The sequence below is a fragment of the Giraffa tippelskirchi genome, chromosome 4 (genome assembly GCF_054371585.1).
Source record: "Giraffa tippelskirchi isolate mGirTip1 chromosome 4, T2T-mGirTip1v1.2.pri, whole genome shotgun sequence".
NCBI lineage: Eukaryota > Metazoa > Chordata > Mammalia > Artiodactyla > Giraffidae > Giraffa > Giraffa tippelskirchi.
Genome location: NC_137278.1, coordinates 55,469,918 through 55,492,780, shown reverse-complemented (window position 1 = coordinate 55,492,780; position 22,863 = coordinate 55,469,918). Strand labels below are relative to the sequence as shown.

Sequence of the window (22,863 nt, the reverse complement as noted above, 5' to 3'; positions counted from 1 at the left end):
CCACATTTAGATCTTCATCCTCTCCTGCCAGAATTTTCACAAGAGTTTCCTAATCTACTTATCCTCCTCAAGTCCTCTCTCCATCCAACCCATCTTTCATGCTATCTAAGGGTAATCTATCAAAATCACAAATCTGATTATCATTCCTCTGCTTAAGGACTTTGAATGACTTTCCATCACCTAGCACAGCAATATCCTAATTTTTTTTCACTAGCATATCAATTTCCCATCTTTTTGTCACATCTCCCTATGTTCTTGTGCCGGTTCTTTATTTGTGTCTCTCAGCCCCTTCCCCTCGATTCACCACGCTGCTCTGTGTTTTGGGGACTGGAATCTACAAATTATATTTTCTGAACTCCTTTGCCAGCTGCTTTTCTGTAAGGATGTAGGGTATGCCAATCATCTAACCAGATGGCAATTGGAAGTCAGAAGGAAGAGGCAATCTTCCTTATTTGAAGTTCTCATGGCTGCTATTGTGGCAGTAGGAGTACAGGGCTCTAGATTCCAGCCACCAGGTCAAGGTGGATCAGAACTGAAGGTGCCAACAACCTCCAACACTGTAGAGGCAAGTTTAGATCTCTGGGTTCCAGCCCAGGTGCATCACCAGCTTCGAATCCCCTTCTTCCTTTTGCTCTTACAGCTCCTCCAACACCTTGGTAATCAATATCCTGTATTCAATTCCTGCATTTGAAATACCTAGGGTAATATCTGTTTTCCATACTGGACTCCTGTACTATTAGTTATATACTATTTTCCTCTAAGTGACCTCTTTTAAAAAAGAAGCAGATTGACCTTATCCAAAGCAATAATATCCATGAGTTTGTACATTGGTGTATGTTTGTCTAACACATGTTAGACTAAGTGCAGAACTGTTAATATTTAAGTTGTTCATCTATCTCCCATCCTTTTGAAAAAAATTTATTTATTTAGTCAGTTATTTATGTTTTTGGCTGTTCTGGGTCTTCGTTGTTGCATGGGCTTTTCTCTAGTTGCGGGGAGTGGGGGCTGCTCTTTAGTGGCTGTGCTCAGTCTTCTCATTGCGGTCACTTCTCTTGTTGTGGAGCACAGGCTCTAGGGTGCTCAGGCTTCAGTAGTTGCAGCTTCCAGGCTCTAGAACACAGGTTCAGTAGTTCTGGTACACGGGTTTAGTTGCTCTGTGCAGCATGCAGGATCTTCCCCAAGCAGGGATCAAACCCATGACTCCTGCATTGGCAGGCAGATTATTTACCACTGAGCCACTGGGGAAGCCCTGTCTCCCATCTTAAATCATATCTTGTGCTGATACACACCCCATTCTGGGAAACTATAGTCTAGAGACTACAGTGCAGCCTCCATATCACATTCTGGTTGTGGCCTCCCTCCCCAGCTCCTGTCTCTGGTTCTCCTACAGACTCTTCCATCCTCTTCTCTGTCCTTTCTCCCCAAACCATATGCCTTTCTTCAGCAACAGCATATTTTGTCACATCTTTTCATGCTTTGTTCTCTATTCATGAAACTATCTTGATTCCTTCCCTGACCAGAAAATTCATTCTTACTCTTAATTTAATCATCCCTACATTTTGACCCACTCCGGTATTCTTGCCTGGAGAATTCCAGTGACCGAGCAACCTGATGGGCTGCCGTCTATGGGGTCGCACAGAGTCAGACACGACTGAAGCGACTTAGCAGCAGCAGCAGCAGCTACATTTTGAAGTATCATTTAAACTTCATGCTAGTCAAAGGGCAGCTTTGACCTCTTTCACACTCCCCTGCTCAGTGAATTCCTTTGTAGATTCAAAATATAATCTGTGCTGGAACTTCATAAAGTAGGTGAGCGTGTCATTTGTTGAGTGAATAGTCAAGAAGTAGAAGAGTTATCTGATGCCTGTGGCTTCTGTGGGATCTGAGGCTGGGTAGAGGCCACCTTGGAGGAGGGAACAGAGTGGTGCACACAATCACCATGGAACACAAGATGAGTGCTTACAGAGTGGCCCAAATGAAATATTCCAGAAAGAATACAGGAAGAGCAGCAGATCCTAACTTTGAAGAATTAGAACTCAATAAAATATGCTTTGCAGGGCACCTCTTCTGAACGAGCGCTCAGCAGTCACCTCAGGACCTTTCATTTCTTCAAAATCTTGCTTCATGCACATGGACTGTCTGGTTATTTGGTCTAGAGCGATAGGACATTTCTAAACCAACAGTAACCCAGCCATCAGTGACTCAAGAGGTCAATAGCACCTAGCCGGTTGTCTTACCAACATTTTCTAGACTCATGTTCCATGGAAAGTGCAATGCTAATCTCTGGTTTAGAAGAATTTGGGGGGGATTAACCAAGATACTCCTTTTAAAATTGCAGTATGGGAGGGTGATTTGAGGGAGGATGGATACATGTATATGTAAGGCTGAGTCCCTTCACTGTTCATCTCAAAGTATCACAACATTGTCAGTTGGCTATACCCTAATATAAAATAAAAAGTTCAAAGAATTATAATATGGAAATAATAAAAGTCAAAAACAAGCTTTAGGGGTCCAACACATGGGGTTCATGCTCCTATTTGGCAGCTTCCTATTTGGGTAGCCATTACTAACCGCTTCTCACCTTAGGTCTCCCATCTGAAAAATAAGAATAATAATACTTACCCTAGAATATTGTTTTGAAGGTACAGTAATAATTTTCATTTTTTTTTAAATTAGGATATAGTTGCTTTACAATGTTGTGTTAGTTTCTACTGTATTGCAAAGTGAATCAGCCATATTTATAAACATATCCCCTCTATTTTGGATTTCCTTCCCATTTAGGTCACCACAGAGCACTGTGCTGAGTTCCCTGTGCTATACAGTAGGTTCTCGTTAGTTGTCTATGTCAGTCCCAATCTCCATTTTATCCCACCCCTCCCCTTCTCTCCTTGGTGTCCACACATTTGTTCTCTATATCTGTCTCTGTTTCAGCTTTGCAAATAGGTCATCTGTACCATTTTTCTAGATTCCACATGTATGTGTTAATATACAATATTTGTTTTTCTCTTCCTGACTTCCTTCACTCTATATGGCAGATTCTAGGTCCATTCACAGAGAAAGCACGTACTTAGTCAATTAGTGGAAGCTGCATTTTATCACTGTTAATGTCATAGAATTCATGGAACTGAATAGAAATCACAAAAGAAGTTGTCGATCTAGAGGAGCTGAGCCCCCCAAGAGGGCTACATGGAGAGGGACTGTAGAATCTGAGCCTTGAGCAATGTTAGCAGAGTGACCATTCTGACTCTAAATGGCTAATGACTCACCGCCCAAAGACACAGAGAATGCAGGGCTGAAGGGTGGGGGTGTTAAGTTGGTCAAGGGTTGCCTGGGGAGAGCTTTCTCTTTGAAGTGCCAGGCTGATTGACTTTGAAGCCAACTGGAAGCTTCCAACCCTCAGAGGGCAAGGGACACAAGGACACAGGGACACAGGGCAAGCAAACACTATTAGCTTTTACAGCCAACACAGGAGCTTTACAAACCAGCCTTGCAGATAAGTTTTGAGTTCTTCCTTGATTACATCAGTCCTCAAGTTAGTGCTACTGTCTCCTGTGTACTTCACAAGATTTTCTGCTTTACTATGTCACAGTATACTCACTGTGGGCCCAAAGTGAATCACAGGAAGGACTCACTTTTTATCATAAGTCCGAAAGGTTATTGTAGAAAAGGAAATTTTATTGAATACATTTTTCAGTATAGTCTGTGTAAGTGTGATTTCTCTTACAGGGCAAACTACCACCCACAATTTTTGTTTGGCATATTTGTCCTGGTGCCCCCCTAGTGACTTCTTCAAGCAGGCAAGACCTCTAAAAGGCCAAGGATGTTGAGTGGTTCCCATTCTAGGTACTGGACAGTTGTTATAGGAGGGCATTCTTTTTTTAATATTTATTTATGTTACATGTCATTTATTGGACTGCATCAGGTCTTCATTGAGGCATGTAGGATCTTTCATTGCAGCGCACAGACTCTCTAGTTGTGGCTCACAGGCTCAGCAGTGGCAGTTCGCGGGCTCTCTATCTGTGTCGCGCCAGCACTAGAGCATGTGGGTTTCAGTAATTGCAGCACACGGGGTTTCTCTACTTGTGGTGCATGGGCTTAGTTGTTCCTCAGCATATGGGATCTTAGTTTCCCAACCAGGGATAGAATCCGTGTCCCCTGACTTGCAACATGGATTCTTAACCACTGGACCACCAGGGAAGTCCTAGGATGAGATTCTTTAAGGAGTTTACAATGATCGAAGAGACAGAATAGAATATGATCAGCAAGGCTTAAGAAGATGTTTTAAACATTTTTGTCGAAGGATGTACATCCTGAAATCCCACCCAAAGGATCTGAAATAGCACGTGACAGAAACAAAAGACTTGCAGGAGTGATGACATGGCCAACGAAGCTGACACGAAGTCTTCCCTCAGGATGAACCTGCCGCTTGAACCATAACAGTGTTTCCGATGTACAGCTGAGGTTACAAGAAAAGAAAGAAAAATCCCTTGATGCCAGGAGCTCCATAGGAACTGAAAGTTGGAGCAGTAAGCAGGGAGCTGAGCCTGGAGCACCTAGAGACATTACCCACTGGCCCAGGGAGATGGGAAGGAAGCTTGTCCTCAAGTTTTGCCTGTGTGTGTATGCTCAGTCACATCCAACTCTTTGAAACCCCGTGGACTATAGCCCACCAGGCTCCTCTGTCTATGGGATTTCCCAGGGAAGAATACTGGAGTGGGTTGTCATGTCCTCCTCCAGGGGATCTTCCAGACCCAGGGATCGAACTTTCATCATCTCCTGCATTGGCAGCGGGGATTCTTTAACACTGAACCACCTGGGAAGCCCTGTCCTCAAGTCAGATAAACATAAAAGTTGGTCTTGAGCTGAGATATCTCTGGACACCCAGCAGAAGCAGATGCAAAGTGCTATGACCCCCACTCTGATAGGAGCTTCACATTCCTGAAGGTGACACAGGTTGACACAGTGTTTTCAGGAGACAGAGGCTGTCAGGATCATTCAACAGATAAGTAAGTGGAGCCCCAGAGAAGCTCAGTGCTTTTTTTCAGTGCTCAGTGCTCAGTGCTTTGCTAACACATCTGTTAGCAAGGAGAGCTAGACCCAAACTCAAGTCCTTCCCCTCCTCCAGCCCTGCCTCTAAAGAAGTATGGCTCACGTGGCATCTCCAAAAACACCCAGGAAATTGGGCAAACTGGCACTTCAGGCATCCTGGGGTCAGATCGAAGTGCAGAGGAGCCTGGCCTCAAATGAATGGCAGTCATATTCTGGCTACCAAGAGGCTGTCCCTGCTCCCATGCCTCCATGCTGCTCACCTGAGTAGGGAAAGTAAGGAGAAAGAATGTCTGGTGGGGCTCGGAGGGGGCTGCAGTCTCTGAGTGGACAAAAATCAGAAGCTGAGCCCATGAAATAGGAGCTTTTTTTTTTTTTGCTTCTTGGAAGCCACTTGAACTTTGTCATCGCAATTGGACTTATCTCCTCTTGTGTTTACTTAGCTCGTGGGCGAGAAATGTCATTACCCTTTTTGATTTTATGGAAAACCATTTACAAGTGTTAAATTTTGCAATGGCCACTAATCTCTGTGGCTTCAAGATACACACACACACACACACACACAGTCTAGCCAAGAGCAGGCTATCAAGGGCTGCCTGAGCATCTCCCTGTCTTGGATCTGGGGGAGGGAAGAAGTCCTCACTTCATATCTGTAGTCTTGGTCCACATGCCTCTATCAGGCTGTAGGGTCCCCAGCAGCTAGGCCAGCCCCTTGCCCAGTCTCTGAGCTGGTCAGGCTCAGTGCTGCCTGGGTGGGGAGGCAGGGCAGGTGGAAGGTTTGCAGGGAGTTGGTTCTTAGGCACGGCTCTCCCTCAGACACCAGAAAAGGTAGCCAATCCAGGCTTCCTGAGAGGTCTCTGGAATTGATACTGCCCTGCCCTATGAAGAAATGTGTATGATGCTCTGTCCCCCTCTCCACCTTGGAGCCCAGTGAGCAGCGCTGTTAGTGTGGCATTTGACATTCATGGTCAAGGGGAGAGAGTCCAGATGTGGAATTTATGTCAGGTATTCCTTTACCCGAGGAGGGGTGTTAGGCAAGCATGACTGCATACCAGGGTGTGGTGTGTCCAGGGCACTACCAGTGGTCCTCCCAGATAGAGCAGGGAGGGTTTTGAGGTGGGAGGAGGTCTCAGGTATAAATGAATTTAGCCCAAGGCTCAACCGCCGCACAGTCATTAGAGAGACCCATGCCAACTGTCAGCCTGTGGGCATTAGCCTACATGAGCTTCCCTGATGGCTCAGTGGTAAAGAATCAGCCTGCCAGTGCAGGAGATTTGGGTTTGATTCCTGAGTTAGGAAGATCCCGGGGAGAAGGCAATAGCAACCCACTCCAGTACTCTTGCCTGGAGAATCCCATGAAGAGAGGAGTTTGGTGGGCTACAGTTCCCGGGATTGCAGGGAGTCAGGTATGACTGAGCAACTAAACAACAATAGCCTATGTAACCCAGATGCCAGCAGAGATTGGATGGTCCTCTGGGATTTGAACAAAATTAGCTTGAATTTCTCCTAAACCCAACCTAAGATCTTGGGAGATCCCTGAGGGAATGCATCCCTTGGCCACTGGTCTTCCTGGTACCGTTTTCAGTACCAGGTACTGTTCTCAGTATTTCTTGCTTTCAGTACCAGGTACTGTTCTCAGTACTTCTTGTTTTCACTGTGCTGTCTTGGCTCCATCATATCAACCCAGAAGGGAAGCTCATCCCCTCATCATTTTCCTCTTGCACATCTATTGATGCAAGAATTATACTTTACTGAAACATGGAGGTAGCTGGGGAGAGAATTAAAGAAAGATGGATGGGGATTCACTTGGCAGCAAACAAGCGGCTTCAGATTCAACATCAGTCCTCCTAGAAACCTCCCTGTGCCTGGGGGTGCCTTAGTGACCTGTCGCCCCATACCCTCTTGCTGGCCCCTCTCCTTTCTGCATGCTGCCCTGCTCTCTCCTCTCTCCAAACATCTGGGAGGGAGAAAGAAGATGCAACCAGTGTCTCTCTCTTTCCGTCTACTGATCAGCACAGCCCTGCTTCATCATCTCAGCCTCACTGAACACCTCCCCAGCTCCCTCGCTCTCTCTCCCAAGCATCTTATCTGACCATTTTCTCTCTCTTACACACACACACACACACACACACACACACACACACACACACACACACAGTTTCCTCTCTCAGATGAATTCTGATTCCAGTTCTTAAGATAATGGATTTTACTTCTTTGTGTGTGTGTGTGTGTGTGTGTGTGTGTTCAGTTGCTTCAGTTGTGTCCAACTTTGAGACCCCATGGACTGTAGGGCCTCAGGCTCCTCTGTCCATAGGATTCGCCAGGCAAGAATACTGGACTGGGTTGCCATGCCCTTCTCCATTTACTTCCTTACATCAGTTCATTTCAGTCACTCAGTTGTGTCCAACTCTTTGTGGCCCCATGAATCGCAGCACGCCAGGCCTCCCTGTCCATCACCAACTCCTGGAGTCCACCCAAACTCATGTCCATCGAGTCGGTGATGCCATTCAGCTATCTCATCCTCTGTCGTCCCCTTCTCCTCCTGCCCCCAATCCTTCCCAGCATCAGGGTCTTTTCCAATGAGTCAACTCTTCACATCAGGTGGCCAAAGTATTGGAGTTTCATCTTCAACATCAGTCCTTCCAATGAACACCCAGGTCTGATCTCCTTTAGGATGGACTGGTTGGATCTCCTTGCAGCCCAAGGGATTCTCAAGAGTCTTCTCCAACACCACAGTTCAAAAGCATCAATTCTGCGGCACTCAGCTTTCTTCACAGATCCCAGTCCCCCCAAAAAATCATTGTCCCACCTGGTGGAGACCTTCAGTACAGTGAGACTTATTTAAAGGGACCTGAGGTTTCTCCAGTGGCTCAGATGGTAAAGAATCTGCCTGTAGTGCAGGAGACCTGAGTTCAATCCCTGGGTCAGGTTGGAAGGATTCCCTGGAGGAGGTCATGGCAACCCACTCCAGTATTTTTGCCTGGAGGATTTCATGAACAGAGGAGCCTGGTGGGCTACAGCCCATAGGGTGGCAAAGGGTTGGACACAACTAAGTGACTCACACAATTAAGGTTCAGAACAAGACAAGAGGAGGCTGTGCCATCATCCTCTCTGAGCCATTTTCCCCACTTCCATCCCAGTGCCAGAGCATTCGTGGTGACTAAAAATGGCTGTGAGTTCTCAGCATACAAGTCTGCTGCTTAACGTTCTCCAGGGACCGTCCTGACATGTGGCCTGGAAAGCACGTTGTGTCCCGGAAAGTGCGTTGTGTCCCAGGCACTGTCAGAGGGAGGGCAGAGCAGAGCCCGCCTCTGCACTTGGAGGAAAAGGTTTACTGGTGCCAGATCCTCGGGCACATCAGCCACTACCCTCTGCCCACACTGCTCAGTAGGTAGTGATCTCCCTGTGGCAGGATGTATGCTAGTGCGCCTGCCAGGAAAGCCAGAGCCGGGCTTTGGCATGAGCACGTGGACTTCTAAGGTGCTCTGCTGGATCAACAAGCCTGAACTCTGGAAGTTTGGGAAAGTATCGTGAGAGGGCTGGAGATAAGGGAACGCACCTCTACCGTGGGCTGATACACCCTGTTAGTCTTGCTCTGGGGCACTGGTGTCCCCTGTCATGAGTCCTCAGCTACTCACAGGTCCCCTACCTCATGCACAGTCAGAACCTGAGGGCTTCTAGGCTTGCAGAGCAGATGGCCCAGCAACCCAGCAAGTTCTGGGGTGCAGAATTCTGGTGGGGAGGGCTGCCAGTTTGGCAAAGGAGAAAGTGAGCACCTTGGTGACTGTGCTACAGGTAGGACCAGATAGGATCCCCCAGCAGGGGAGAGAACTATCCAGCAAACAGAGAGATCTCTGCCTGGAATCTCCCACCATCCACTCAGACTTGAGCTGGAATGGCAGACCAGGATGGCAGAGAAGGGAGAGACACCAACAGGGGTGGGAAGACAGTTACTGGCTCTTGGACCTGGGGTCCACAGTACCAGCCCTATTCACATCCGCCCATGCTAAACTTTCAGCCAGGTGCAAATCTGTTAGATACACACACACACACACACACACACACACACACACACACATCCCAATCTCCTGGCTGCCCAGCCCCAACAATTCAATGGTTTGATAGGGCGGACCAACTTAACTATTCTATCTCTCGTTTTTGTTTAACGAGAAACAACGTGGCCTCATTGTCTGCTGACCGTTTCTATTTGCTGACTCATCATTCACTGGACGTTGACTACGTGCCTGCTGTGTGTTGGGAACACCAAAGAAAAGGTACAGTGGAAAAGAAGACTTAGAGAAAAAAAATCCCAGTAGGAATGAGAATATAGATATTTGCAAAGTGCTCTCTGAGCTCAGAGGATTCACAGAGAAGATGACCAAGCGGAGAAGAAAAGAGAGGCAGAGGGAGCCCCGTGAAAGCCAGCAGGGAGGCACGGATACCCTGATCGGTTCAGTTGATCCAGGAGGTCCTACCCTCTTCTTTCTCCTAACTTGTCTCTGGTTAATTAAATGCATCTCAATTTCCACATGTCTGATTTAAAGGTATCCTTTCACACTTCCAAAAGGAGACTGTGCACTTGTGGGCATCAAGGAGGGAGTCCCAGAATACAAAGCAGCTCTGAGGGCTGATGACAGGTTTGTAAAAACTAAGTTTGTGTGAAGATAAAGGTGGGTAGACTTTATGGACATAGTGGGGGAAGGAGAGTGGGGATGAACTGAGAGAGTAGCATTGACATATACATACACTACCGTGTGCAAAATAGATAGCAAATGGGAAGCTGCTGTATCGTACAGGGAGCTCAGCTCAGTTCTCTGACCTATAGGGGTGGGCTTAAGAAAGAGGGGATATATGTGTACTTACAGCTGATTCACGATGTTCTCCAGCAACATAATGGACGGTATATAAACTAACATAATATTATAAAGCAATATCCTCTAATAAATTAATTTTAAAAATTATTTTTTTAAAGATGGGAAGAGATCGTAAGGTTATGTAACTAAAGTGAGATTTTGAGACTGAAGGTATTCTTCCCGGAATGTCTAGATTTAGACTCCAACACACACACACACATACCTACATGTATATGTGTATACATACATGTGAACATGCACACACACGCAGGTTTGTGTGTACAGGTATGTATGGGCTTCTCTGGTGGCTCAGTGGTAAAGAATCTGCCTGCCAATGCAGGAGACCGGGGTTCAATCCCTGGGTTGGGAAGATCCCTTGGAGAAGGAAATGGCAACCCACTTCAGTATTCTTACCTGGGAAATCCCATGGACAGAAGAAGCTGGTGGGCTACAGTCCATGGGGTCGCAAAGAGTCGGAAACGACTGAACGACTAAACAATAACAACAATAGGAATGTATACACACACACACACACACACACACACACACACACATTTCACAGGAAAGTAGTGCCGTAAAAGCTGCAGGGCTGTAGGGCTTTGCACCTGATTGACACTCACCAATGTTTGCTGAATTGGAGCAATCTGCTGCCAGGCCCATCCTGTTTTTTTATCGTTGACCATTGCTCTCAAGAGTTAATGTTTGACCCTGGCCATAAAGAGACGACAGCTGATGACTTGTGACCGACTTTTGGAGGAGAAGGAGCCCCCTATAAATTAGCCCGACCAGCCCACACCGGCAGCCCTGCCAGAAGAGCTGTTGTATCAGCTGTGACGAGAGCTTCGCCGCCACCATGAACTTCTCCGGAAAGTACCAAGTCCAGACCCAGGAGAACTATGAGGCCTTCATGAAGGCAGTCGGTGAGTGCTGGGCCAAGGCTGGGGATCATGGCCAGGAAGGCTTGGCCCTGCAGGTGGTGGCCAGTCAGGGTCCTGAAGTCAGACAGAAGGAGCAGTTCAAGCTTCATACAGATTTGGAATCATGTTCTGCAGGTTCCTTGTGCAGTTTTGGGCTAGTCCCCCCTGGACAAGACTATGCCTTAGGCAAGTGGAAAGGGCACTGAACTAAGATCTGATCTAGATTGAAGCCACCTCCATGGCCACCTCACTGAGTGACTGTGTTCATTCACTCACTCATTCATTCCTTTCTTCATCCTTCTAACAAACTTTGATTCAAGGCCAACCACACGCTGAGCAGAGTGCTGTGCTGAGCAGATACCACAGAGACAGATAACAATGAGCAGCATTTCCAAGGTCACAATTTAGAGAGAGAAAAAAGAGAAGAAATGAATGCAACACAGCCTCTCCTAACGTGTCTTGAGTGTTGACTCAGCACCAGGCCTCATGCTAAAGCCCCAGACAGGCAACTTCCTGTTGTTAGTTTCCTCTCACTCAGTCGTGTCCAACTCTTTGAGACCCCATGGACTCCAGGTTCCTCTGTCCATGGCATTCTCCAGGCAAGAATACTGGAGTGGGTTGCCATTCCCTTCTCCAGGGGATCTTCTGGACTCAGGGATCGAACCTAGGTCTCCCGCATTGCAGGCATATTCTTTACTGCATGAGCTACCAGGTTGAGTCCTCACCAAAAACTCTTATTTTTCCCATTTTACAGGCAAGGCAATGAAGGCCTTGAAAGAGCAACTTATGGCAACCGGGGTCACACAGATCATAATCCCAAACTGAGTTGAGATATAAAGCCAGCACTAGTTCCCAGGGACCCCACTTTAAATCCCTGTCACCCACCCACCCCACTGAGTCACTTACAGGAGGATGTGGTGGCCGTGGGAGGGTGTCAGGGGAAGGTTTGGTAGGAGCGAAGGTGAGCCTTGGGCCTTGGGAGATGAGAAGGTGTCCTCTGGGGGCTGGAGGAGGAGACTGTGCTTCAAGGGGAAGAAGCAAATGGGGTGGGGAGACAAGGAAGAGTGCTGAGCAGGAGAGGGTGGGGAAGATAGCAAAGGCAGAGATAGGAAGCCTTTTGGGGAGGCTGAGATTTGGGATCTTCTCCTGTAGGACACAACACAACACCTCTTATCCTTGCATCCCTCACCTGGCAACAGGAGCCTCCCCATCACTGTCAGTGCACCTGGTTTTCCTGAGCCTCAGTTCATGTGACAGCACAGACACACTCTGATATTCATCACACTGTGTCCCTGGAGAAGGGACTCCTGATCCATCTTCCTTAAAAGTCTTGATGGCAGAGGTGGAGGTAGGGATGGGGGGCATAGGCTTGCCAGGCATGACCCTGCTGTGTGCTTCCTGTCCCCGAATAATTTTTTAACTTATTTATTTTTTATTGGAGGATAATTGCTTTACAATGTAGTGTTGGCTTCTGTCATATGTCAGCATGAATCAGCCATAAGTGTATGTATATCCCTTCCCTCTTGAATCTCCCTCCCATCCTGGCATAATTTTTAAGAGCTTCCCTTTCACTCTCAGGAGGGACCTGGCTTGGGAGACAAGCTGATGGTCACCCTGAGTGTGGAGGAAAAAATACTTACACTCAAAGAGCAAAGTCTCCGAGATTCAAACAGCGAGGACGGAGGAGGGAGAGCAAGTAAGAAGCAGGTGCTCAGCCAAGGAAAGCTTCCCCAGGGCAGAGAAGTGATTTTTTTTCTTTTTTTAACAAACCAAACTGGCAAGATAGTGGGCACCTGAGGTCAGGCCAAGTCAGGCCACTGATCTTCACTTTCAGAGGTCGAAGCTCAGGTTGCTCACAGGACTCCAGGAAGTGCCAAGGCCTCAGGGATCTCTCCTCCCCCTTCTCGCCACGGGGTTTCTCTTGTGTCCACCAACTTGCAGGTCCCACCTCTACTGTTTAGTGGTTCAGCCGTGTCCGACTCTTTCCACCCCCATGGACTGTAGGCCACCAGGCTCCTCTGTCCATGGGACTCTCCAGGCAAGAATACTGGGGTGGGTAACCATTTCCTTCTCCAGGCGATCTTCCCAACCCAGGGATCTAACCTGGGTCTCCTGCATTGCAGGCAGATTCTTTACTGACTGAGCCACCAGGGATGCCCCATTCCCACCTCTCCTCACCTTTAAACCTTCAATGCTTCCCTCCAGGGATGCCCGATGACATCATCCAGAAGGGGAAGGATATCAAGGGGGTGTCGGAAATCGTGCAGAATGGGAAGCACTTCAAGTTCATCATCACCGCTGGCTCCAAAGTGATCCAGAATGAGTTCACCTTGGGGGAGGAGTGTGAGATGCAGTTCATGAGTGGGGAGAAGATCAAGGTAGGAGGCGCCCCCTCCAGCCACCCTGTGCTTCCAGAACTTTTCCTAGAGCCTGGCCCCAGGCTTCCTCCCTCAAGGTTCCGAGCTCACAATTCCTACTGCTGAGACCCTATCTCTGAACCCACAGCTGGGGTGGAAAGGAAGAGAGATAGCAGAAACCAAGACAATACTGTCTCCACATGGTTCGGTGGATAAAGAATCCACCTGCAATGCAGGGGACATAGGAGACACAAGTTCGATCCCTGGGTCAGGAAGATCCCCTAGAGTAAGAAATGGCAACCCACTCCAGTATTCATGTCTGGGAAATCCCATGGACAGAGGAGCCTGGCGGGCTACAGTCCATGGTGTCGTAAAGAGTCAGACACTACTGAGCAACTAGACACACAAGCAAAAAACACAATACTGTAAAGCAATTATCCTTCAATTAAAAATAAATAAATAAACCAGCTCTTAAGAAAGAAGCTCTTAGGGAAGGTGTCAGTTTCCTGGGACCTCCTGGAGGACATCTGGCCTGAGAATCTGTTATTGTTGTTCAGTTGCTCAGTCACGTCCGACTCTTTGTGACCCCATGGACTTCAGCACACCCGGCTTCCCTGTCCTTCACTATCTCCCTGAGTTTGCTCAAACTCATGTTCTTTGAAGTAGGTGATGCCATCCAACCATCTCATCTTTTGTCGCTCCCTTCTCCTCTTGCCTTCAGTCTTTCCCAGGATCAGGGTCTTTTCCAAAGAGTTGGCTCTTCACGTCAGGTGGCCAATGTATTGGAGCTTCAGCTTCAGCATCAGTCCTTCCAATGAATATTCAGGACTGATTTCCTTTAGGATTGACTGGTTTGATCTCCTTGCACTCCAAAGGACTCTCAAGAGTCTTCTCCAGCACCACAGTTCAAAAGCATCCATTCTTTGGCACTCAGCCTTCTTTATGGTCCAACTTTAATATCCATACATGACTACTGGAAAAACCATAGTTTTGACTAGAGGACAATCTGAGCTCTCCCATATGGAGGGTATGGGAGAACCAGGCCCAGAGGAGGAGTCTAAGACTCAGATTCTCCCAGGCCCAGAAACAGGCAAGTGGGAGTCAGCGCAAAACCTTAACAGAGCCCTGAGTCCATCCCTGAGCCTAAGGAAATGGCTTTGCTGAGCCTAGAGCTGTTGGTCATGGGGAGGGACTTCCTGAAGGAGGTGCTGGCTATACCAGAGAACCAAGGCCCCAGGCAGGCCTTCAGATCAAGCCTTGCAGGTTGGTCAGTGACCCCTAGTCTTCGCTACCTCATCTGTGAAACGGGCACAGTCACTTCCCAGAGCAAAGATAGTGGGTAAGCTGGCATCACCTCTACTGGGCTGTGGATAAGGTAGGCAATTCAAGCTAGGGGTAGGATGTGTGAGTGGTGGGCAGGCAGTGGCAGGGAGATCCAGGCAAAGGGGTGCCCCTCACAAAGGGTCTCTATTCCTCCCACCCAAACACCGCACGCCAATAACAGCATCACCAATACCACTGAGCAGAGATCCTCACTCCTCTCCCTGAGCATCCCCTGACCCCAGACAACTTTGTGCATCTGTCTCAGCACAACCATTGGTCTTTTTTTTTTTTTAACCTTTTCTAGTGGCTCTTGACTTATGCTTCCCCAGATAAAACATTACAGGTCAGGAAACCTATGATCAATTTTAGAAGGGAAACTCTCTTATATGCTTACAGTAAGGGGCAACCTGCCATGGCCCTTTCCAACTGTCCATTTTGGAGGCAAATTTTAACCTTGGCCAGTATCTTCTGCTCTCTGCTGGGTTTCTGTTACCTCTCCCTGAATGTGTGAAAAGGAGACTACAAGAGGAAAGATGAAGGTGCTGGAAGTAATAACATAATGTAACACAAAACCAAGACTGGTGTTCTCCCAAATGGCCAGTGTTTTGAATCTTACTACTTCTTCCCTCCATTAACTTGGAGAATTGTTACTTGATTTTATTTTAGTGTTTGATTTGAGACCACTTAGCCATCCTATGCTGACTCCTGGATCACAGCCCATAAATGAAAAGTCTGACAAAAGAAGCCCTGCCATTTTCTTCAGTTCTTACATGACCTCACTTCGGTTCAGAGCCAGGGAAGGGGGTTTGGTTGCTGTAAGCAGAGTCCCATGCCGGGGAGCCAACCTTAGAGGGAGTTAACTCTTGGACCCCTCCTCACAGGCTGTTTCTTCTGTCCCCTACAGGCAGTGGTTCAGCTGGAAGGTGATAATAAACTGGTGACAACTTTCAACGGCATCAAGTCTGTGACTGAATTCAATGGTGACACTGTCACCAGTGTAAGTCTGCACTCTCAGCTTGGGGGTCCTAGTACTTGGGGCTGGGTGGAGAGATGGGTAGTCGGGGGTCAGGGGAGACATGAAGAGCATTGACTATTTCCTGTGGTCAGTCTCTGCTACTACTTCCTGAGTATCCTTTGTTCCCCAGGCAGTTTCCACACATTTTCTCAAATCTTCCCACCAATGATGAAATTTCCTAAATGTGGAAACTGAGGCAGCATACAGCCAGGAAATGGCAGGGCTAGGGTTCCTCTGAACTGGATCTATCTCACAAGACTGATATCCATGGTGATACACTGCACAACCCTAGGAAGAGCCACTCTCATTACAGACGGAGGGGCTTTGTACATTTCTTACTATCTTGCAATGAATGCCAATAAGGCACCTGTGGAGAAGGAAATGGCAACCCACTCCAGTATTCTTGTCTGGAGAATCCCGTGGACAGAGGAGCCTGGCAGGCTACAGTCCATGGGGTCATAAAGAGTCAGACACAGGTTAGAGAATGAGCAGGAGCAAGAAGTGTTCAGTGAAATGTTGAGAAATTGGATTGGATTGAACTGGTTTGAATGGTCTTGCTCTAAGTCATTGATGTAGAAAGGAATTCTGTAAAAGGCAGGACAGCTCTGCATGTGAGGAAGTGACAAAGACTTGGCATGGGATTTTAGAAAAGATTGCCGATCCTTCCTCCTATAGAGAACAGAGGCGCCTCTGAGTTGCTGCATATATTAGCATACTGGGGGCTTAACTATCCTTTATAATTCTACATCAGATGAACATTTCATGATTTCTTTTCTGGCTTTCAGACCATGACGAAGGGCGACATTGTCTTCAAGAGAGTCAGCAAGAGAATTTAGACAAAGTCTGCATTTCATATTCTTTTAGTGTGTTCAAATAATGTAATAAAGTGAACTTTGTTTTAAGAAAAAAAAATGTCTTCTTTTTGCTTAAAGGAGGAAGGGGAAGGGGAGGTAAAGGAGAGAGACAAAGAGAGAAATGGACCTAGTGTTAACCTCTCTCTCTCTTTTTTTTAATATTTATTTTTGTTTATTTGGCTTCACCAGCTTAGTTACGGCATGCAACATGTGGGATCTGGTTCCCTGACCACGAATCAAACCCAGGCCCCCTGCATTGGGAGTTTTAGCCACTGGACCACCAGGGGAGTCCCCAAAATGTCCTTTCTTCTTGATGGCTTTTCCTTGATGGGGTTCTTGGACACTGATCACCTCTAGTTTTGTAAATCTTGATCATCTACATGTTATATCCTGCGGGGTTAGGTCTGATTCTCACCCTGAAAGCAGACCCCAGGCTGTCCACAGCCCTGGAATGACATGTCCCGCTGGACAGCCACATAGCAAGGAGCTGGAGCATGAGGCTGTGTGGTGGACTGGGTCACTCCCGTGGGGACAGAGAGAGCAGGATCGCTGGACAGGCAAAGGGAAGCCATGCCCACAAGTGTGGCCTTAGCAGCCCCACCCAACCCCACCCACCTGGGGACAGGAACGAAAGGAGCAGGCCCTGAACCACCCAATGGACAATTCTCCCTCTAGGGGGCGCCAGAAGTGGACAGAGGAACCTCAAGTAGAAAGTCTTTCTGGGCTGCGGGCAGAAGCAGATTAAGGGAGAAGAGGGGTGTTTCCCCAAACAGTACCTTGTACCAGGCTCTGGTAACTGTTATGAGTTGAGTTCCATCTCCCCAAAACTCACATGTCAGAGTCCTAACCCTCAGCCTCTGATTGTGACCTCGTTCAGGCATAGCCATTGCAGATGTAACTAGGTAAGTTAAAATGAGGTCATGCTGGAGTAGGGCGGGCCCCTAATCCAATATGGTTGGTATCCTTATAAAAACAACAAATGTATGGGGACTTCCAGCTTCCCACATGACTCAATGGTAAAGAATCTGCCTGCCAATGCAGGAGACATGAGTTTGATCCCTGTGTTGGGAAGATTCCCCTGGAGGAGGAAAAGGCAATGCGTTCCAGTATTCTTGCCTAGAGAATCCCATGGACAGAGGATTGTGGCAGGCTACCGTCCATGGACTTATAAGGATTTGGACACGATTGACTACAAGCAGAAGCAAGATGAGGGCTTCCCTGGTGGTCTAGTGGTTAAGACTCCATGCTCCCAATGCAAGAGGCCTGGATTCAATCCCTCGTCAGGCAACTAGATCTCATACGGTACAAGTAAAGATCTTGCGTGCATGCCACAACAAAGACTTCTCATGCTAAGACCTAGCACGGTTAAATTTACAAAAAAAAAAAAGCAGAAATTTATGGAAATGGAAACACGCAGACAGGGAGTTTGCCATGTGGAGACTGGAGTTATGCAGCCACAAGCTGAGAAGCTAACAGAAACCAGGAGAGAGACCAGGACAAGATCCTTTCCTACCTCCTGCAAAGGGAGCATAGCCTTGTTCACCTTGATGTTTGAGTTCTGGCCTCCAGAACTCTGAGATAACAAACGTCAGTTGTTTGAGCCAGCCAGAGAGCTGCCAAGCTCTGGAATTTCTATCTTACATCCCTCAGCTCTCAGAACTGCATCCAGCCCACAGAAATCTCTCAACAAATGTACCTTGATGAGACTTAGAGAATAGACTTACGGTTGCCAGGAGGAAGAGTTGGGAGGGGGGGTGGATATTTAGGGAGTTTGGGAGGGACATGTACCCACTGCTGTATTTAAAATGGATGACCTACAAGGATCTACTGTACAGCACAGGGAACTCTGCTTAATGTTATGTGGCAGCATGGATGGGAGGGAAGTTCAGCGGAGAATGGATACATGTGTATGTATGGCTGAGTCCCTCTGCTGTTCACCTAAAACTATCACATTGTTAACCAGTCATACCCCAATACAAAATATAAAGTTTTTTTTTTTTTAAATAATACATTTCCAGAGATTCACTTCTAAAAAAAATGTACCTTGATGAACAAATGACTCTGTCACCTTTCCCACCTTCTCTCCTCCATTTTTTGGAGCCGAAGCCCCATTACTTTTTACTTGCATAGTATCACAGGCTACAATAGCAACTCCCTGCCTCTCTCTCTCACCTGTGAACCTTCTCCCCACGAACTGTCATCTTCCCTAAAAAACAGCACGGGTCATAATGCACCCCAATTCACTGACTTATACATGAGATTCAAACTCCATAAATGGCATTCAAGTCTCTATAACAGAGATCAGTAAATTTCTTTTGTAAAAAGCCAGAAAGTAAATATTTTCAGTTTTGTGGGCCACCCAGTCTCTGCCACGGCCCCCCAATTCTGCTGTGGTTAACACTGAAGCAGCCACAGATGATGCCCAAACAGGTGGGCGTGGCTGTGTTTTACTGAAACTTTATTTTTGAACACTGAAATTTGAATTCCATATCATTTTCATGTGTTCTTCTTTTCATTTAAAAACTTTAAAAACTTTTTTAAAAATTAATTTTTTATTTATTTTTAAATGTTGGTTGTGCTGAATCTTTGTTGCAGTGTACAGGCTTTCTCCAGCTGCGGTATATGGGCTTAGTTGCCCTGAGGCATGTGGGATCTTAGATCCCAGACAAGGGATCGAACCCATGTTCCCAGCATTAGAAGGTGGACTCTTAACCACAGGGCACCAGGGAAGTCTCTGATTGTTTTTTCCCAACCTATTTAAACATGGAGAAATATCCTTAACTCGCATACCACGTAGAAAAAGGTGGTAGTCAGATCTGAGTCATGGACCCTATGATTAAAGTGAAGACCTTGAAATGGGAAGATTATCCTGGATTATCCCACTGGGGCCAATGAAATCACAAGAGTTCTAAGTGAAAGAGGCAGGCAGGAGGGTCAGAGACGAAGTGATGTGCTGCTGACTGGGGACCACATACCAAGGAATGTGGGCATTCTAGAAGAAGCATTTAGAAGCTGAAAAAGACAAGACACAGATTCTTCCCCAAGGATCTCCTTATTGACTTCTTTCTGCATCCTTAAGAGAAGTAAACCTGAGCCATCCAGGTTAAAGGTTATATTTGGCCTTTAATACACGTCTGTCAGTTCATTTGTGGGGCAGTGGACAAGAGGCTTAGTCTGAAGGGTAGTAATCAGAGGTCTTAAATTTGTTTGGTGCGGCACTAGATGGCAAAGGTTTCAGAATGCAGAGTTCACCCTTGAATCTTTAATGATGTTTCTAACTATTCATTCTGCTGTATCTATGTAGCAAACTCCACTTTTATCGATTGATAACACTACAAATTAATGTATTCTTCTAAAGTTCAACCAATCACCATGACATAAATATTCCCACCAAGGCCAATGGTAGGTCATCAGTGTGATGCTATGCAAAGGTTGGAAGAGGTGTGTGTGGCTGACTGCCTTGAGCTGGTCTAGCACACCACTGCTTGTCTCTGTCCTTCACCTCCACTTTCTTAGTAGGGGAAGGGACACCCCAACAGAAGCATGGGTGGAATGCTCATGGACCACTTAGGATGGGACAGGCACTGTTCTAAGAGACCTATATTTTTTAAAACGTATCTCTTATAGCAACACTCCATGGTAAGTAGAAATAATGAAACTGAAGGATGGATGAAATAACCAGTCCAAGATCATCTAGCTAATATCAGGACCGCTGATATGAACTTAATTTGTGTCAGTGTACATGATCTTAAAAACTACACGGAAGAATTCTCTAAAACTGCACTAATACAGTAGACACCAGCCACATTGGCTACTTTCATTGAAATAAAATAGTTAAAAGTTCAGTTCTTCACTCATACTAGATGCATTTCAAGTTCTCAGGTGTCCCATGTTGCTAGTGGCTACTGTATTGGACACAGATAAAACACATTTCCATCATGACAGAGAGTTCTATTAACACTGCTCTACATAGACTGTCAGAAAGAAAGAAGCCACACACATTTGCTTGGAAACATGGAAATTTAATAACCTCTGTGGACTGCTATAATAAAAACTCAAGATACACAGTTCTATGTCTCTTGTGCTCTGATCTAAGCAAGTTCATTCACTTAATCATTCATTCAATACACATTAACTGAGCACCTACTATGTCCCGGGACCTGTGCTAGGTTCTGGGGATAGAAAGATGAATAAAGGGACAAAGTTCCTGCCCTCCAGAGGCTTACAATCTGATGGAGGAGGCAGACAAGTAAAAAGACGATATAAGGTCGTGAGGAGAATGCTATGGTGGGAGCTGCTGCTGCTGCGTCGCTTCAGTCGTGTCCGACTCTGTGCGACCCCATAGACGGAAGCCCACCAGGCTCCGCTGTCCCTGGGATTCTCCAGGCAAGAACACTGGAGTGGGTTGCCATTTCCTTCTCCAATGCATGAAAGTGAAAAGTGAAAGTGAAGTCGCTCAGTCGTGTCTGACTCTTCGCGACCCCATGGACTGCAGCCTACCAGGCTCTTCTGTCCATGGGATTTTCCAGGCAAGAGTACTGGAGTGGGGTGCCACTGCCTTCTCCCTATGGTGGGAGACTCAAGGGTAATATGACAGACTCAGACAGGCAGCCAGCTGAATCTAAAGATTTCAGGGAGGGCTTTACAGAAGGGGTGATTTCCAAAGTGGGTGCTGAAAGATGAATAGGAGTTGATAGGTTTTATATATTTTAGACACAATGTTTCAAAACTCAGAGAGGCACAGGAGGACATGGGTCACCCAAGGACCCATGAGTAAGTGGCCCTGACTAAAATCTCAGATGAAGTAGATACTCAGGAAGTAACTAGACCAGTAGTCAGGTGTTCTCCTTGGGGGCAATGGGTGTTGAGGAGGAACAGGCGCAGGAGTGGGGAGAAAGGAAAGAGAAAGAGTTCCCTTTTGTACATGCTGAGTTTGATGGGCAGAACGTTCGACAGGATATATGGGGCTGATGTTCAAGAACAAGGTTAGAGGGTACAGATTTAAGGACATCAGCCTCAAAAGTGTGAAAGTGTTAGTCATTCAGTAGTGTCTGACTCTTTGCAAGTCCGTGGGCTTCAGCCCGCCAGGCTCCTCTGTCCATAAGATTCTCCAGGCAAGAATACTGGAGTGGGTTGCCATTCTCCTTTCTCTAGGGGATCTTCCCAACCCAGGGATTGAACCGGGGTCTCCCGCATTGCAGGCAGAGTCTTTACCATCTGGGTCATCAGGGAAGCCCTGAGGCAGTGAGGAAACAATGGGCTTGGCTGAGCTCCCGGGGGAAGGTGTGCAGAGGGAGATAAGGACCAACTGAGAGTGACCAGAATGAACAAAACCAGCTCTAGGAAATACCAGCCTGTCAAGGGCAGGAGAGAAACCTCAACAGAGAATCATGAGAAGGATGTGGTGCCCAGAAATCAAGGGCTGTGATGCCAACTGAAGCAGAGAAGCCAAATAATATGAAGGCTGAGATGTCCCGCTGTGAGTCGACCTTGGAAAGAGCCATGCTCATTCTGCAGTGGGTTCAGGAAGAAATGGAAAGTGAAGAAAGCTAAATTCCAGTATACAGTAGGTGCAGACAAATACTGTCTGATTCCACTTATACAAGGTACCCAGAACAGTCAAATTCATAGAGCCAGAAAGTACATTGGTAGATGCGGGGCGGGGCAGGGAGGGGAGTTAGTGTTTAATGGGGACAGAGCTTCAGTTTAGGAAAGTGAAAAATTTGGGAGATGGACAATGCTGAGGCTAGCACAACAATGGGAATGTACTTAGTGCCACTGAAATGTACAGTTTAATATGGTAAAAATAGTATGTTTCATATTATGTAACTTTTACCACAGTAAAAAAAAAAAAGCATTTTTTTTTAAAAAGAGGAACTTCCCTGGTGGTACAGTGGCTAAGACTCTGTGCTCCCAATGCAGGGGGCCTGGGTTCAATCCCTGGTCAGGGAAATATATCCCACGTGCTCAAGTAAGAGTTTATGTGCCACAACCAAAAAAAAAAGCCCAATGCAGCCAAAATCAGTAAATATTTTTTTTAAAAAAAGAGTCGTTAATAAACACGGGAGACAAAGCCTTTTAAAAAATAGTTAACCTTGAAGGTTATGAGTCCCCCGCATGTCAATTAACTGCTTTAAATAAGCCAGAAATGTGAAGAATTCAAGATGAGAGAGAATATAGGGGAAGCAAGGTTCAAAGACCCAGGAGGGGACAGGGGTCCAAGGCACAGGTGGAGAGTTTGGCTTTGGAGGAGAAGGGGGTGTGAGGAAGGGGGGGACGGGAAGGACAAGCACAGATACAACATGTGTGAACCCACGTGGGAAGAGGAAACTGAGGAAATCCCATCTCCTGGCTCCTCCATGAAGCAGGCGATGAAGGGCCTGCAAGCAGAGAACTCAAGAACAGAAGTGAAGACCTGAAATAACCACTGGGCAAAAGGGGAGCCAGTGACGGGCACAGGGAGCACATCTGGGCTGCACCCCAAGGCCAGCTGAGGTT

General features: G+C 46.8%; 1 protein-coding gene and 1 long non-coding RNA gene across 4 annotated transcripts; one reads left to right on the top strand and one right to left on the bottom strand.

Moving 5' to 3' along the window:
* Nucleotides 1–4,268: 4,268 nt before the first annotated feature.
* LOC145546344 (uncharacterized) lies at nt 4,269–17,210 on the bottom strand. Of its 2 annotated transcripts, XR_014082770.1 has the most exons (4): nt 14,466–14,583; nt 12,995–13,145; nt 5,153–5,309; nt 4,269–4,456 (listed from the first exon to the last, which is right to left on the bottom strand). It is a non-coding gene; the product is annotated as an uncharacterized LOC145546344 (long non-coding RNA). The 2 variants fall into 2 exon arrangements; XR_014082769.1 differs by lacking the exons at nt 5,153–5,309; nt 14,466–14,583 and adding an exon at nt 17,142–17,210.
* On the top strand, nt 9,591–16,423 carry FABP1 (fatty acid binding protein 1). 2 transcript variants are annotated; one of them, XM_081592936.1, is made up of 4 exons: nt 9,591–9,683; nt 13,022–13,194; nt 15,401–15,493; nt 16,297–16,423. In XM_081592936.1, exons 1-4 carry the CDS (start codon nt 9,677–9,679, stop codon nt 16,345–16,347), a joined length of 324 nt encoding a protein of 107 aa, XP_081449062.1. In that variant the 5' UTR covers nt 9,591–9,676; the 3' UTR covers nt 16,348–16,423. The 2 variants fall into 2 exon arrangements, with proteins under 2 accessions (XP_081449062.1, XP_081449061.1); XM_081592935.1 differs by lacking the exon at nt 9,591–9,683 and adding an exon at nt 10,753–10,819.
* Nucleotides 17,211–22,863: the final 5,653 nt, after the last annotated feature.

What these genes read in the sequence shown, in the direction of transcription:
- FABP1 (XM_081592935.1), top strand. Translation starts at nt 10,753, where the DNA reads ATGAACTTCTCCGGAAAGTACCAAGTCCAGACCCAGGAGAACTATGAG. An exon ending in GGCCTTCATGAAGGCAGTCG is followed by an intron (nt 10,820 to 13,021) that starts GTGAGTGCTGGG and finishes GCTTCCCTCCAG; the next exon opens with GGATGCCCGATGACATCATC. An exon ending in ATGGTGACACTGTCACCAGT is followed by an intron (nt 15,494 to 16,296) that starts GTAAGTCTGCAC and finishes TCTGGCTTTCAG; the next exon opens with ACCATGACGAAGGGCGACAT.